This window comes from Ammospiza nelsoni, chromosome Z (genome assembly GCF_027579445.1).
Source record: "Ammospiza nelsoni isolate bAmmNel1 chromosome Z, bAmmNel1.pri, whole genome shotgun sequence".
Classification (NCBI taxonomy): Eukaryota; Metazoa; Chordata; class Aves; order Passeriformes; family Passerellidae; genus Ammospiza; species Ammospiza nelsoni.
This window is the reverse complement of record NC_080669.1, coordinates 25,936,195-25,950,440: the sequence shown is the minus strand read 5'-3', so window position 1 is coordinate 25,950,440 and position 14,246 is coordinate 25,936,195. Positions and strand designations below refer to the sequence as shown.

The window sequence follows — 14,246 nt, the reverse complement described above, 5'->3', positions numbered from 1 at the left end:
GAGATTTGTCTCATCTTAATGCATACATTGTTTTTTACTTCCCTAATTTGCCTTTTACAAATGGTGGCAGGAATACCAGGAAAGCGTAACTGATATGATGCTGCATGCAAGCTCACCCACGTGCTACTTGTGATCTGCGCAAGGAGCTGCAGAGACATAAAATGCAGGATGACTGGGCTGCTTAGTGAATGCTTCCAGCTCACTAATGCTGAAATGCCATAAAGCATCCTGCATTCCGAAACCAGCACATGACTCTCAGCATCGCCATTCTGCCCGATTCTCCCCTTATGGACGCAGTTACAAAAACGGCAGCTAAGCACAGACGTATCCCTGGCATGCCGTCAGGCAGCCTTGCTGGAGGAAGATTTTTTTTCCCCCTGCAAGCTGCCAAGGTGGACTCCTTAGCTCCTGCGATAGACTGAATGAGACTGCAGTTCCCCCATCAGTTTCATAATACTCAGAAAGCATCCATTTACATCATTGTGTGCAGTGCAGGGCAGCAGCTGCCAGGAAATTTGAAACTATTTTGATTCCAGTTGACTAGAACAGCAGCAATTGAATTAGCTGGTATCGCTATAGATAAACTGATGATCTTTGCATTTTATTTCTTTGACCAATGGGTAACTGCTGGAGCTACAGTAACCTCTGTGAGTAAGGAGACTGTTCAAGCAAATATATCTAATTTCTCGAGCTATATAATATATATATATACTGTATAGAGAGAGACACTCACACCATTCTTTTTTAAAATGTACCTGTAAACAAAATGTCTGTCTATGCTTTTAACTTGTGTTTTGCTTCCTAGAATTTCCTTTTATTATGCTGTAGACAAGTTTGCTTGACATGGAATGGTTATTTACCTATGAAATATCATATCTATGCCTGATTTAAGTCATTAATTCTTTCAACGTCTACTCATCAGAAAGGCTGCCAAATGCTATTAGGTTATATTTGCCCGGTCTCAGTTTTCTAGTCACTCACCCCCTTTCTATATTAGCTTTTCCCCTGTCCATTTATTTCTTTTTTTCTTTTTTTTCCTTTTTTTTTTCTTTTTTTTCATTTGTTGAAAGAAGCCACCTTCAATGCAAAGTAGAAATTTGTGTTACCTTAAAGTGTGTGTCCTTTCTTTGTTTGTTTGATGATGGGTATTTTTTTTCCCTGCGCATCTTCAGTGCAGTCCTTAAATTTTGTTGTTTTCTTTCTATCCTTGTTTGTAATGCAGTCATATTGGGGGATGGGGTTAGACAGGATATGCCAGTAGCTGCAGCAAGACATGATGCTGTGGTGGTGGATGGGAATAAGGGAGGAGTTTCCCTTAAAGAGCTCAAGCTCCCCTAAGCTCTTGTAACTGAAATAGCTCTCTGAGGAAAGGGGAAGGTTTTGCAGTTTTGGGAGAGAGTGGTGGATTGGTCATGGTTTACTTCATGAAATAGAGACCTTGGCAGTCATGTGCATGGTGGTACCTAACATAATGGTGACAGAACCCTGCTTTGATGTCATACAGGAAGTTTTTTCAATCATACAGAGAATTAGGCAATATTCCTGCATGAAAGGCAAGAATCTCACTGACTTGTACTTGCATACAGCAGTGACAGCAGCAGCAGCAGTCTGTCCAGAGGACAGCTGCTGACATGTCATTTCAGAAAAGGCATTACATTTCTACTGTGATAGCATTACTCTCTTGCTCAGATGGAGCACAGCCTGCAGGTGTGGCAGAGGGGAGTACTCTCTCTCCCTTTGGACACCTCTCTGTGCCTGCGTGTACAGGTATGTGCTCTGTATGTGTACCTCTTCTGGAGTCTGATGGGCTTGCCAGACTGTGAAGTTCAGGAGGAGAAGTAAATCAGAAACTTGCTCAAGATTTCTTTCCACCGTCGGCAGTGGCTGTTGGTGGCAGATGGGGACGTGCAGCAGAGCATTTAGCATTCACCACAAGAAATAAGGCCCCCTCTGTTTCCCTCGTGTTGGTTCAGAAGCTAAGATAGCAATTAGCAGAGACGAGCCTGGCCCCTTGGCAGGATCTGTGTATGGAGCCTTGTTAGGGCTTGGCCTCCGGACCACATTGGCTACATCCCAGCCCCACAGGAGGCCAGGGCTGACGCTCCAGGCTTCTTTCCAACAAGGCGGGATGTGTGGATTGGAGTGAGGCCTGGGGGGTCCCAGCTCTTAGAGCGCTATGTATTCCCTTTCTTCATGCAGTACAGTCAGAGTGTGTGGCCTGGGCAGTGGCCTGGCCAAGTGCTGTCCCACAATGCTGAGGGCACACACTAAGCATTGCTTGTGGGTGGATATGTCCACCAAGAAGGGTTTATGTTAGCATCTATAATGACACGCTCCCTATTAGTCCTCTCCTAAGAAATCCCTCCTCTAGACGGTGCTGAGAGAGCAGCAAGCACTAAATCTTCTGCATTACAGAGGGATTGTGGGGTGAGAAAGCCGCTTGGGGTTGCTTGCCTGGAGTTTTTCTGTTGCAGGTGTAAGGACATTGTAACCACAGCACATCACTGTCATATGTGAGTCTGTCCTGGTGAAAGTGCCCCACAGTGTCAGCCTAGTGCTTGTGCCATGGAAAGTATGGCTTGAGATGCACACAAGCACTGTGTGGTTGAGTTGTGTGCAAAGGAGACTGTCTGCTGGTTCAGACACTAAGGAAAAGCACCGTGGGTGCTCCTACACCTGTGTTTTGGAAACCTTGCCATGAACATGGGCTGGTGATGCAATTGTGGACAGGGCATCCTTGCTCCTTATGGCTCCCTGGGACCTTGCAGCAAAGAAAAGGTCCCTGCTTTATCCAGTCACTGTCCTGGACAGCAACCAAATCGTCTGGATGAAGCTGAATTTTTATCATATAGTAATTAAGTAAATGGCATGGAGACATTTGGAGAGCCCACTGGGGAAGATTCTGAGGCTTGGCAGAGTCCAAGGCTGTCAGTTTGATCGTGCACCACGCCCAGTGTGTGGTATTTTCCCTGTGGCTAGATATACTGGGATATATTGGCAGGTGTGAGCTTCTGCTTACCTTAACAAGCCACTGGCACATAGATAGCCATATTAATGCGGTTCTGAACTTGTGTTAGACTATCCTCTCTTTCACTTTGAACTCAGCCTGTCATTAACCACAGCTACATGGCTTCTGCCTCAGAAACAGACCTTGGCTGGCCTACTTGGAGCAGAGATGGGGATTAGTTTGTAGTGCAGCACCTAGAGGTGCACCTTGGGACCAAACCATTTAAATTCAAGGTGGTGTCTGGTTTCAGAGCTGTCACCTCTGATGCTTTTCAAAGTAGATGTTTGGGTCTGGCCACCCTTCAGTTTGATTTAAAACACTTTTATACTCCAGGCCAGTTTGGTTTTTTTCGTTGTTGTTGTTGATGGGGTTTTTTTTTGTGTTTTTGTTTTGTTTTGTTTTGTTTTGTTTCTGTTTTTGTTTCTGTTTTGTTTTTGTTTTTGTTTTTTTTTTTCCCTGCAGGAGTGGGACAAATGCAGCTGTTGATGGTTGGCTTTTTAATTGTTGTTTTGGGGTTTTTTCCCCCAAGAGCTCAGTTGCGCCTTGAGCTGTGATATAAGGTGGGCAATTATCTGTCATTATGTGATCCCTGAGGTCCCTTTGGACAGATGGTTCTCTGTTACCTCGAAACAATGGGAGCTACTGAGTGCTTGGCGCTTGGAAAATGGGACCACCCATTTTTGCTTCTTCTTTGTTTACATCAGTTGTAAAAGCACAAGGAAGGGAGGGGTAGCAAGGTTTTTCTGCAGCAGTGTACTTGTTGCAGTAGGAAATGTGCATTGCTGGGTATCCATCACTGCAACATGACCTTCAGCTACCTGAGTTGTTAAAGGAAGAGGGTAGTGCTGGCAGAAAGTTTAATTGCTCATTAATTATTTTGTAATGTAGTAAATTAGTTTTGCTAAGTCTGTAGAACATAAGAGGTGTGGCTGATTATCTTCCCAGTATTTCACCTTTACAAGTGCAAATTACCTGAAAGCATCAAGCCATCATGTGTAGTGTCTTTTTTAAGTAAAACCATCATGGGTGGTGCATACTGTGGATGAATGTCAGACATCTGAATCTCTGCTTTCTTGGGCCTGTGGCCTGGCCTGTGGCCTGGCCTGAGGCCTCAGACTGTTCACGTGCCATTGGGACCTTTTGTGAAGTGTAGCAGACATTTCTGGCATTCCTTCCTCTGTAGTGCAGACTCCCAAAGTAGGGCCGCCCAAAAACTCCTGTGTAAAAGGACCAGCTTTGGATAACTGCAGTGTGAGAGCAGAAGTGAATTAAACTGAAGTATTTACCCTGCAGGGGAGAGCGTTGTTGCTCTGTTAGGAGCAGGCCGGGGAGAGAGATCAGACTCTTTGCTTTGTGCATGTGGTAGATAAATCCAGGGTCTCTCTCCTTTTACTTTGCAGGTAGTGGCCGTGGGAGCAGCAGTTTGCCTCCTCATACCATCATCAATGAATTTCCAGAGTATGGCACTGCAGAGTCGAGCAGACAAGGACCATCGGCTGCATCGACGTGCCAGGCTGAGCCTGTGACACGCAGTCCAGAAAGACGGGACAGTCCCCAACGTGTCAGGCCTATTCCCCAGTGTGCAGCTCCTGCTGGTAATTTGAGGCCTGATGCAGGGGCAGTGCAGCTTCACACCCCAGAAAAAGGTTTGCAACCCACGGGTAATCTGCCAGAGATCATGAAAATCTCTCGACAGCTAGAAGCAACAAAGGTGCAAGAAAGAGCAAATACTTCTCTCGATTCAGAGACACAAATGGAAAAAAAGAGTGTTATTGGCAGCCAAAATGTGCCGGCAGCCAGAGAGCCAGTTCCAGCAGGCCAAGAAAAACTCTCAGACATGCTTCTTCCATCTGAAGGAACAGCTGAGGAAAAAAAGTATTTGATCATAAAGAAAGATCTGGCTTCAGTACGGGCTGGAGAAAAGCAGTCTGAACCTTCACAAGCCATAAGTAATAAAGCAGAGGAGGTCCACAGAGCTCAGGAACCAAGCTGTCACAAGCCATCTGTGACAAACCTGGAAGCAGTCAGCAGACTGGAGAGGGGGACACGTTTTGAGGAGTTTTCAGAGTACAGTCAAGGCAAAATGCAAACAGGTACCGAGAGAAGGCTTGCTAAAGAGGCAGCTGTGGGTAAACATGTAGAATTTCAAGGTGTGGAGATCTTACAGCTGCAAAAAGCTGAGGAGCAGAGAAGAAAGAAGCACTCACTGCTGGACTCTGTGTCTGTGGAGAGGAAGGCATTGTCCAAAACATCCAGCCACCCTGTGTCACCAGTGATCTCCCCAGCCTTGCTTTCCTTGCCAGACAGTGCATGGAGTGAAGTCTGTGAAGACACGAGGCTGGAACCTGCTGCTTCTGGAGCCACTCCTCTACCACTGCTCGAAGAAGGCAGGAAGGATGAAGTTTCTGTGAAGGAGAGGAAGAACTGTGATGAGGAGGAGATGGCTATGCTTGCAAGAGGCCAGGGCAGGTGAGCTGGTGCTAAGAGGGGAGCAGGGGTCAGGCAGGGGTTCTCTTGTCTAGGTATGTGGCTTGTGCCTACTTGCTTAGGAGCTAATAAGAAGCAGCAAATATTTGCCTGCTGTCTGTGGTGTGGTGTTTACCATACTGGTTTACATGGTTGGTGGTTGGCTAGTGCCTGAAGTTGGTACTGAAGCCACTTCATACCATCTTACTGAAGTTTGCAGTCCATCTCAGGTTTTGGAATGTAAAGATAAGAAGTCTTTCTGTTTGCGCAGTGATGTCTGTGTGATGAAGCATCTGTAGCAGGTGTAATTGAGATCTGGACATGCCATGTAATTAAATACGGTTGGCATGCAAGCCTGGCCACACGTACTTGAACAGATTTTCTTGTTTCATTCAGAGTTTGTGCAAAAACAGTGTGACAACCTCTGAATGGCTGGATAATAAAGACATTTTATCCAGGGACATGTAGAGAATAAGAGGATAAATGTTACAATATGTGCTTTCTATATTATCTGTCTGAGAGACAGATAGCATCTATCTATCTATCTATCTATCTATCTATCTATCTATCTATCTATCTATCTATCTGTGTTTATATCATTTTAGCAGTACATATTGCAAGAATGGCAGGCTGCTTTGCATCCTTATTTGCTTGTTTTTCTTTCCTGATGCACATCTCTGACAAAACAAAGGGTTCCACTGGTGCGCTCTGAGCAAACCATGCCCACTTTCACCTGGAGAGTTGTGTGCTGATGAGACAACATCTCTACAAGGGAGGCTTTCCTGCCTCTGTACCTCTGTATCTGTGGAGTTTTGCCAGTGCAGGGGATTACTTGGGCTGGCTACTCTAACCTCTGGCACGTTGAGGAGCCCCACAGTATTTGGTGCATCGGAGAAAAAATTGTTCAGGGGGATGGTATACCTTTCCTTGCATCAGAAAGCAGGCTGAGTCTTCTCCCTTCAAATCTAGTTCCCCAGACTCCATATTTTTAATTGCACGTGCTTCCCTTTGCATTTTGGAGTGATTTCCTTCAGCTTTTTGCTGAAGACCCCAGTCCTAGGACTGCAGGGATAGCAAATTATCCTTCAGGGGCAGAGACTCCATCGGGATACACATCTCCAACATGTGCAGCCTCTGGCTTGGCAGTGGTGCTAGCTTAGATCTTACGCATTGTGTGTGCTTTTCTCTTTTGCACGTAGGCAGCTGATCTGTTAGACAATACTTGGATGTCTCCCAGCCCTCTTCTTTTACCCAGAAAATTGTTTCGTTCTGTGTCCCTGGAGAGGGAGATGATGCCAGTCATAAAGAGAGGTAGTGCAAGGAGAAACCAGCATTTTACCTGCAGTGCCCTCTCTTGCATAAAGCTGCATTGACCTTTCTGCTCAGAAAGGCGGAAAGTGAGAACAGTTGCCCAAAGTCTAAACCTTGCCCCCAAACTGAAATGAGCTGTTTCTGGTTAATTTTCAGGATGGTGGAGGAGCGGGAAGCCACCACAGGAGGATATGAAGATTTCCTTGGGCAGAGGCACTCTGACGTCTCCACTGATCTGTACAGCTCACAGTTTGAAAACATCCTAGACAATGCATCTTTGTACTACAGTGCAGAATCTCTGGAGACATTGTACTCGGAGCCCGATAGCTACTTCAGCTTTGAGATGCCACTCACTCCCATGATCCAGCAGCGCATGAAGGAGGGTGGACAGTTCTTAGATAGGACATCAGCCGTGGGGCAGACAGATGTCCCTAACAGGGAGGTGAAGGGATGTGGTGAAGGCATCGCCAATGGCTTAAGGGATGTAGGCGAAACACTCTTCAAAGGAGATGTCACAGAAGTCCCTCATCTGGAAAGGTAAAAGTAGTGGGTGAGCTTTCTGTGTGCCTGCTGATTTTTCCCCAGCCTCTCTTTGCTTCAGTGTACTGTCACAGAGTGTATTTTGCCTCTTTTAACACTTCTACTTTTCTACAGAGAGTAATTTCCAGGGTGACTGCAGGAGAGAAATGAGCCATCCAAAGCTGCCATTCATAAGAAGAGTGACAAATATACATTATGAAGGTTTATTAGGCAATGCTGATGTGTTGATAAAAGTCTGTCTGGTATTATCACATCTCTGGGACCTGTTTCTGGAGGAGTTAGTTATCATTACAAATTAACCTTGTTCAGCTACAGTTCCTACCTGAATTTATTGGCAGCAACTTCAGGAGCGGTAACAATTTGTGTGCACAAATGAGTTGTCCAAATGCAGTTTGTGATCTGGATGTTAAAGATGTGTCTTTTGTCACAGTGTTTCCTCTCTTGAGGCCAGTGGGAGTTTAGAACATTATTACTTCTGGGATGAGATTTTGCTCCCACCTTCACAGGTTAGCTGCTTCTTTTGTCTCTGCACTTTCTGAAAGAGGAGTGAGCATTGCAAAAACGTTAATAATTTTTGTTTAGGTAAAAGGAGAGGTGAGAAAGCCTATTAAAAGAAAGAGTCATGTGAGAAGTAAAAACTAGGCTGAGTGGTCAGAAAACACTGTACACTTGTAGAAAATCACTCTATGTGCAAACTTCTCTTATAGTGTGCTGTCAAAGAGAGTGGGGACAGTGAAAGGCAGACACAGACAAAGTGGGAGGTTGAATTAAGAGTGGTGAGGATGAACACACCTGCAAAGTGGTGAAGGATCTTGTGAGTGACAAAGATGCCTCTGGTCTTCATCCTCCAGAGACAGGATGTTATCTAAGAGTCCTAGGACTATTCCCTTAGATTCGACTAGTCTAGTTAGAGCTTTCCTGGGAGTAAAGGTGGGAGATCTTTTATCTGTTTTATTTCTTTTGTGCTAAAATGAAAGAAGTCTTTTGAGCAGAAGTAGTTTTGCTAGCTTTATGGGTTAAGGTACAGTTTGCTCTTAAAACAGCAGGCAGAAGGATGTTACGAGTTTAAAATATTTTTCCCTCAATCAGACAGTAAGACAGGTATTTAAATCTTGTGCATGCATAGTGCCTGCCAATAGGCAATAAGTGACTGCTAATCTGCAATAACCTGTATGGAACCAGAAATTGAGGTCAGTCCTGAGACTTGCAGCTCCTTACTTACAGCAAAACCAAAGGCTGACAAAACTGGACAGGGGAGAACAAGCACACATTCAGATCCTGATTCTGTTACCCTGTAGTTGCAGAATCTAATATTTAAAAGATACTGTCAAGTAAGGCCTACATTGGCTCATCAGGACAGAAATTATGGCAAAGACAAGGTGTGCTTAGATGAGTCACATCAGGTGCCTGCCTAGTGTGGATTTCACTTGGAATTAATTTTAGTTTAGATTTGCAGCCATACTGATAAACTAGCAATAGATGTTTAAAATACTTTTTTCCTCAATTAAAACAAAACAACAACAAAAAAAAAAAAAAAAAAAAAAAAAAAAACAGAGAAGGAAAAAAAAAGAGTGTTCCTAGTTTGTTTAGGAATCAGTCTCAAGGGCTCACCTAAGGTAGATGCCAGTAGAGAATGCCACCACGGCAAGATAGCTAGCCACAAGTATGCCCAACAGAGTAATCCTCCCAACAATAATCTCACAGCTAACACCACCCTTTCTCCTTTGGTATTCCAGTATCATGTTGTATTGCACCAGGCGTGTATGTCGTGTGGTGACTGACAGGCGACTGACAGGTCGTGAGTACTACTTTGTTGTAGCCAGTGGGGAATCACGGTGTTAAGAGCTCATGGGTGAGAAGCAGTGTTTGCGTGCTGGGGGCAGCGGGAGGTTTATCGCAGAGGGGTCAAGGCGGTGTGTCATGGTGATGCTCAGGTGAACCAGAAATAGCCTCCTCTCCTAAGCCCTGGCGGCTCAGCGAGTTTGAACGCGCGGTTGTGTTGCCTGAAGCAATCCGAGATTTAGGTTTACCTAAGTCTGCCTGTGCCTGCTGCTGAAGCTCTCGTTTCCTACAGTGCCGTAGGTTGTGCTTGGGGCTGCAGTTCCTCACGCGTAGTGCCTGCCTGGCGCTGCAGAGGAGCGGGGGCACCCTCCGCAGTGGTCCAGCCCTGCCTGAGGAGGAGGGCGGGGGGAGGCAAGCCCTCGGCCCGCGGTGCCCGGCCCCGCGCGGTGCCGCCGGGGCTCTCCCGGCGCTTTGCCCGGCCGGGGCTCCCCGCTCCCGCCGCCCCCCTCCTGGAGGAGAGCGGCGGGAGAAGCCCCTCCCAGAGGTGGGGGGGGGGGGGGAGGTTGCTGTGGGGCCTCGGCGTATGGATACTGGCAAGTGAAAAGGGAAGCGGGGGCATTTCGGGTGCTGGGGATTTGGGAGTAGGGTAGTGTGGCAGTGCGGGACAGCAAGGAGCATGAGACCCCCTCGCCTTTTCAGGAAACGGTACTGCCAACCCGAGGGAGCAAAAAACCGAAACCAAAATCTTAGCCGTGCCTTGTGCCGTGGTATTTCGGCAATATAAAAAGTGGCTGGGAGGGAGCATGCTTCCAAGTACCAGCACTGGTTAACTGGGGGAGCAGTGTGAAACACGAGCAGTTCTTCCTGGCCCAGAGCACAAGGGGATGGCCGACTTGAGAGCAAAGAGCTGGTAGTTTTTCACCTGGAAACTGAAAGCCGTGTGCCAGTTGGGAGGAGAGGAGCCGGGGCTCCCGTGGTCATGCCCCCCTGTTAAGTAGCTGAGCACCATAGCCCCTTCGGCACCTGTCCGGAGGGATCCAGAGTATACCTCACACAGAGATTGAGCTTTTGATGCGTAAGGATAAAGAATGACCTGGCCTTGTAATGAATAAGCGGGAGGGTAACATCCTTCTCTGCTCTTAGGAAATTGCTGGCTTTGGGAGGGGTCAACTCTGGTATGTGAGGGCCGGTCACATGCCTTCAGACTGAAAAAAAAAGAGGAAAAAAAATTATTAGAGGCTTGCAGGCTACAAGATCCTATGAGCTCCTAGGTGTCTGAAGATTTCATTCCTGTTGTCCTCCCTGTCAGCTGCTGGCCGTGGTTAAAAACAGTAAGTCTTGGCAAGAGCTGTATGATGGACCTGCCTGCTTTGACAGCCACCTGCCATACTTTCCTTAGGGTAGGGGGATGTCAGCAGCCCCTGGGTCTTCCTGCAGAGCGGGCAGGCTTACTTTTGCAAGTAGCCCTTTCCTGGCGTAGCTTAGATGTCCTTTGTGCCTGGCCAGCGGAGGAGCGATGGTTGAGGGAGAAGGGTGTGCAGCTTGCCTTCTTTTGGGACTCTTTGTGTCTTTGGGGTGGAGTTTATTCTCTTTCAGTTCTCTGAGATAAGTTCAGTTGGTTAGAACGTGGTGCTAATAATGCCAAAGTTGCGGGTTTGATCTCTATGTGGGCTGTTCACTTAACAGCTGGAGTCGATGATCCTTTTGTGTCCCTTGCAACTCAGCATATTCTGTCATTTTGTAGTGATTAGCCCTCTGAGGGGGAAAAAAAATTTCTGCAGCCTGAAGTAGCCTTGAATTTCCACAGGAGGGGGTTCGGAGAACACACGGAGGAGGGGTAGTGTGTGAGGTTTCAGAGCTGAGCGACAGCCTTGCTGTGTGTGTGAGCACCATGGGATCCTCATGAAATAGGCTGAGCCGCAGTCTGCCAGTGTAGTGAAGCTTTGTAATCTCAAAAAGGACGTTGCATTTGGAGCGTGTTTGGTGCCCTTGTCTCTCTGTTATCCTTACAGAGGCATGCAGTCGTCACTGCCACACCCATGCTCCAGGTGCTGTACTCCTCCCTTCCCATGCCAGTGGGCTTTGTTAAGGCCATCAAGGCTCAGCCTTCCTATCTGGGAGTTAAGTCTTTTCAGAGGCAGTAAGGAAAACTGTTTGCAAGCTGCTACTAAGTCACTGAGCCTGAGTTTGCGTTGCCTGGACTAGGTGTAATCATTTGCAAATTGATTGAAATGGGTGATCCAAGTCAGAGTGAGGTGACTTGGATAAAGAGTGGGTAAAATAAGTATATCTTACTTTCCAAAGCAGTAGGATATACCTGAGGGGAAAAGGAGTTATTTTTTCTATGTATATCAGAGACAAAGCATCTGTGTGACTAAATGCGAAGTGTAAAATTATCTCTATGATGGTCTCTATACTTCCAGACTTTATGGACTAGACTTCTTTTTAGTGTTTTCTTATACTGCACACTTAACAGCAGTTTTCCATTCCCTCTCCCTTTGTAGGCTAGAGGCAGAATAAATTTTTAAAAGCTCACAAAACAACAACAAAAAACTTAGGGCATTTTTTTTCCTGCCATAAGTGCCTTTTCCTGTTGTCTTGGGAAGTATTGTTTCTGTTGGCAGGACATTGCCCAAGATTTTTTGTAAATCCAGAGAGAAAATAAAAAATCTGTATTGCAACTCCTAATCCTCAAAAATGCTAAATATTTGCCACCTGCCATCATCTTCAAAGAACTGCTGATGCTCAGCAAATTCTGCAAGTCCTGTTATTTTTTTTTTCCTAGAGATGCAAACACAAATTTAGTTGCATATGTATTCAAGAGGGGAAGAAAACAAACTCTCTAAAGCAATGGCAATTCACAAAATAAATTCACAAGAATGTAGCCTGAAATTCCCATGGGTACCAGGTTACTTTCAATTGTTGGGGCCTCTTGTAGTAGTTCCCATGGTGGATATTTTTCTTCTGTGTATAGGTAATTTCCAGCAGTTTCTTACTTGGCTCTCTGCTTATTCCTTCTTTAAGACAATAAACTTTGTTGACAAATAAATTCAGTTTTGATTCCTCTCTCCGAGTCAATTCTCTAAGTCTCTTCCCAGTTTATGAATACCTGCACGCCAGTTAAAATTTTCGTTTTCAGATTGTACACTGGTATTTTTGTTCAAAGTAGCTTGTATTTGATTTTTCAATGTGGTCACAAGACTCAGTACTTGGGAATTAATATGTAACCTTTATACATACATTTTATTAGTCTTTCTGATGGAGGTGTCGTAGAATTTTTTTCACTTTGAGGATTCACTTTGAGACCCAGTTGAATTTTTTCATTTAGTGTGAAATCTGCTGAGATCCCTGTTTTTCCGAGTGGATGTTTTTTCACCTTCAGACATGCCTCAGTTCATGGCAGACTCTGGAATCTAGGAGACATAGGTCAGTGAGAATATGGTACTTCATATTTGCTGCCAATCATATGCCCAACATAAGGAAAGTTATTCAGAGGGATGGTGTTGGTTATTGTCCTAGAAAAGCAAATGCATCAAATGCATCTCCAGCTGGTGAGCAAGCAAGCAAGCATTGGAGTTCATTTGCTGGGCTCTACATTAGCCACATGGGCTAATGCCCCTGTCAGTTGTTGGGCCACTGCTAACCACAGTATGCTGGCACAGGTGTACGTTGAATCCAGGTAAAGATGAAGTGGCACAGTTCATAGGGTAAATTTCTGACACCACTGGCATTTTTACAGCTGAGGATTTGCCTTGTTATTTCACAGCCTAGTAACTTCTAAAATGTTGTGCTACACTGTTCACCTTGATCTTCCCTCCAGGAAAGTGTCATCACTTTATCAAGGCTCTGGAGATACACTTTACAGAGTTTGCCTTTACTCTGGCTAATGAGGTCCTTGGAGCAGCAGTTTAGTGTTTGTAAAGCTGCTTCTAGTTCCTAAATAAACTGTTGTTTCACGGAAAAAAAGGGCTGCTGACTTTTCGCCTCTTCAGTTCCCAGCCTCCTCTGAAAATAAAACAAACACAACAAAAATCCAGGAGCTGACAGAGACAGAAGAGAAAAAGAAAAAAAACAAAGAGGAGCAGCTGATCAGTTTGCTATACAAAGCGCCTCAGTATAGAGCTGTCAGCAGCTCAGCCTTTAAGCTGGCATCTGTTGGCACATCTCCATTAAAGTCAAAGCCATTTAGGTCAGGAAGGCTTGGTTCACCAAAACCGAGGTGTCTCTGCCAGCTCTGATCCGGTCCCGAAGTGCAGCCTTGCCATCTCATCTATTAGCCACAACTGGCTGGTAGTCAAGACCCTCTCCACATTATTGCCAGTTAAGTCTCTTCTTTCTGTGTGTGTGTGCTGGGATAGGGAGAGACGGAGGCTGGCAGCTGGTAGGACGGCGTAGAGAGGCATGCATGTCTTTGGATGTGATGCTGGAGCAGCGGTGGAGAAGAACAGGGCACACAGAGCATACAGACTCCCTGCTAACACAGCTGGGTGAGCTGTGGGTTGGTTATTGGTTGTTTTTTTCTTTGTTGTCTTTTTCTTTATTCACTGTTCTTTTTGAGGACAGGTGTTTCATTTTGCTGCATGGTTTCAGTACAAAGCTCCTGTCTGATACTAGTGCCAGTGCTCAAGTGCTTCATCTGCACATTTGCAGGGAAGTCTGAACTGAAAGGTGTAAACACATGTATTTTTATGCGTCTGTTTTGCTCCCTGCCAGGGAGGCCCAGCTGGACCAGCTCCCTGGTTAATGCACTTTTCCTGAGCCAGTCTCCCAACAGTTAAACCAAGCCCAAGCATGGGGGTGGGGGGGAGAGTCCTCTGATGTCTTCCCAGTTTTGGTCCTATCCTGGAGGACCCAGCAGGAGCATTATAGGGAAGGAGGGTCATGTGGGTGCTGAACACAGGGATGGTGGCTCTTGATACCTGGAGTGGGTGGGCTCTGACGGGAGAGCCTGAGGGTTCCTGAAACGTGTAGGGGCTGAGTGTTTTCTCAGCAAGGTCATAGGTATGCAGTGCATTTGTTGGGTCTGTTTTTTATTTTTGTTGGGGCAGGTGGATCAGATTCTGTGTATGGGACAATCCTAATGCTTTCAAGAGACCAGTCTATGTGTCTATGCATGTCAGAAATATCCATTGCAGGGAGG

At 45.9% G+C, this 14,246-nt stretch overlaps 2 protein-coding genes across 2 annotated transcripts in view; one reads left to right on the top strand and one right to left on the bottom strand.

Annotated features, from left to right (window-relative positions):
- The window catches only part of NIPSNAP3A (nipsnap homolog 3A), a 52,614-nt gene extending 51,388 nt beyond the window's left edge, over positions 1-1,226 (bottom strand). Inside the window, exon 1 of the mRNA XM_059492851.1 lies at positions 1,107-1,226. Within this exon, the coding sequence (XP_059348834.1) occupies positions 1,107-1,226 (120 nt within the window). The remainder of the gene's footprint in view (positions 1-1,106) is intronic.
- The window catches only part of LOC132086897 (PH and SEC7 domain-containing protein 3-like), a 45,939-nt gene that overhangs the window by 8,426 nt on the left and 23,267 nt on the right, over positions 1-14,246 (top strand). Inside the window, exons 2-3 of the mRNA XM_059492849.1 lie at positions 4,408-5,476; positions 6,941-7,321. Of these exons, the coding sequence (XP_059348832.1) occupies positions 4,408-5,476; positions 6,941-7,321 (1,450 nt within the window). The remainder of the gene's footprint in view (positions 1-4,407; positions 5,477-6,940; positions 7,322-14,246) is intronic.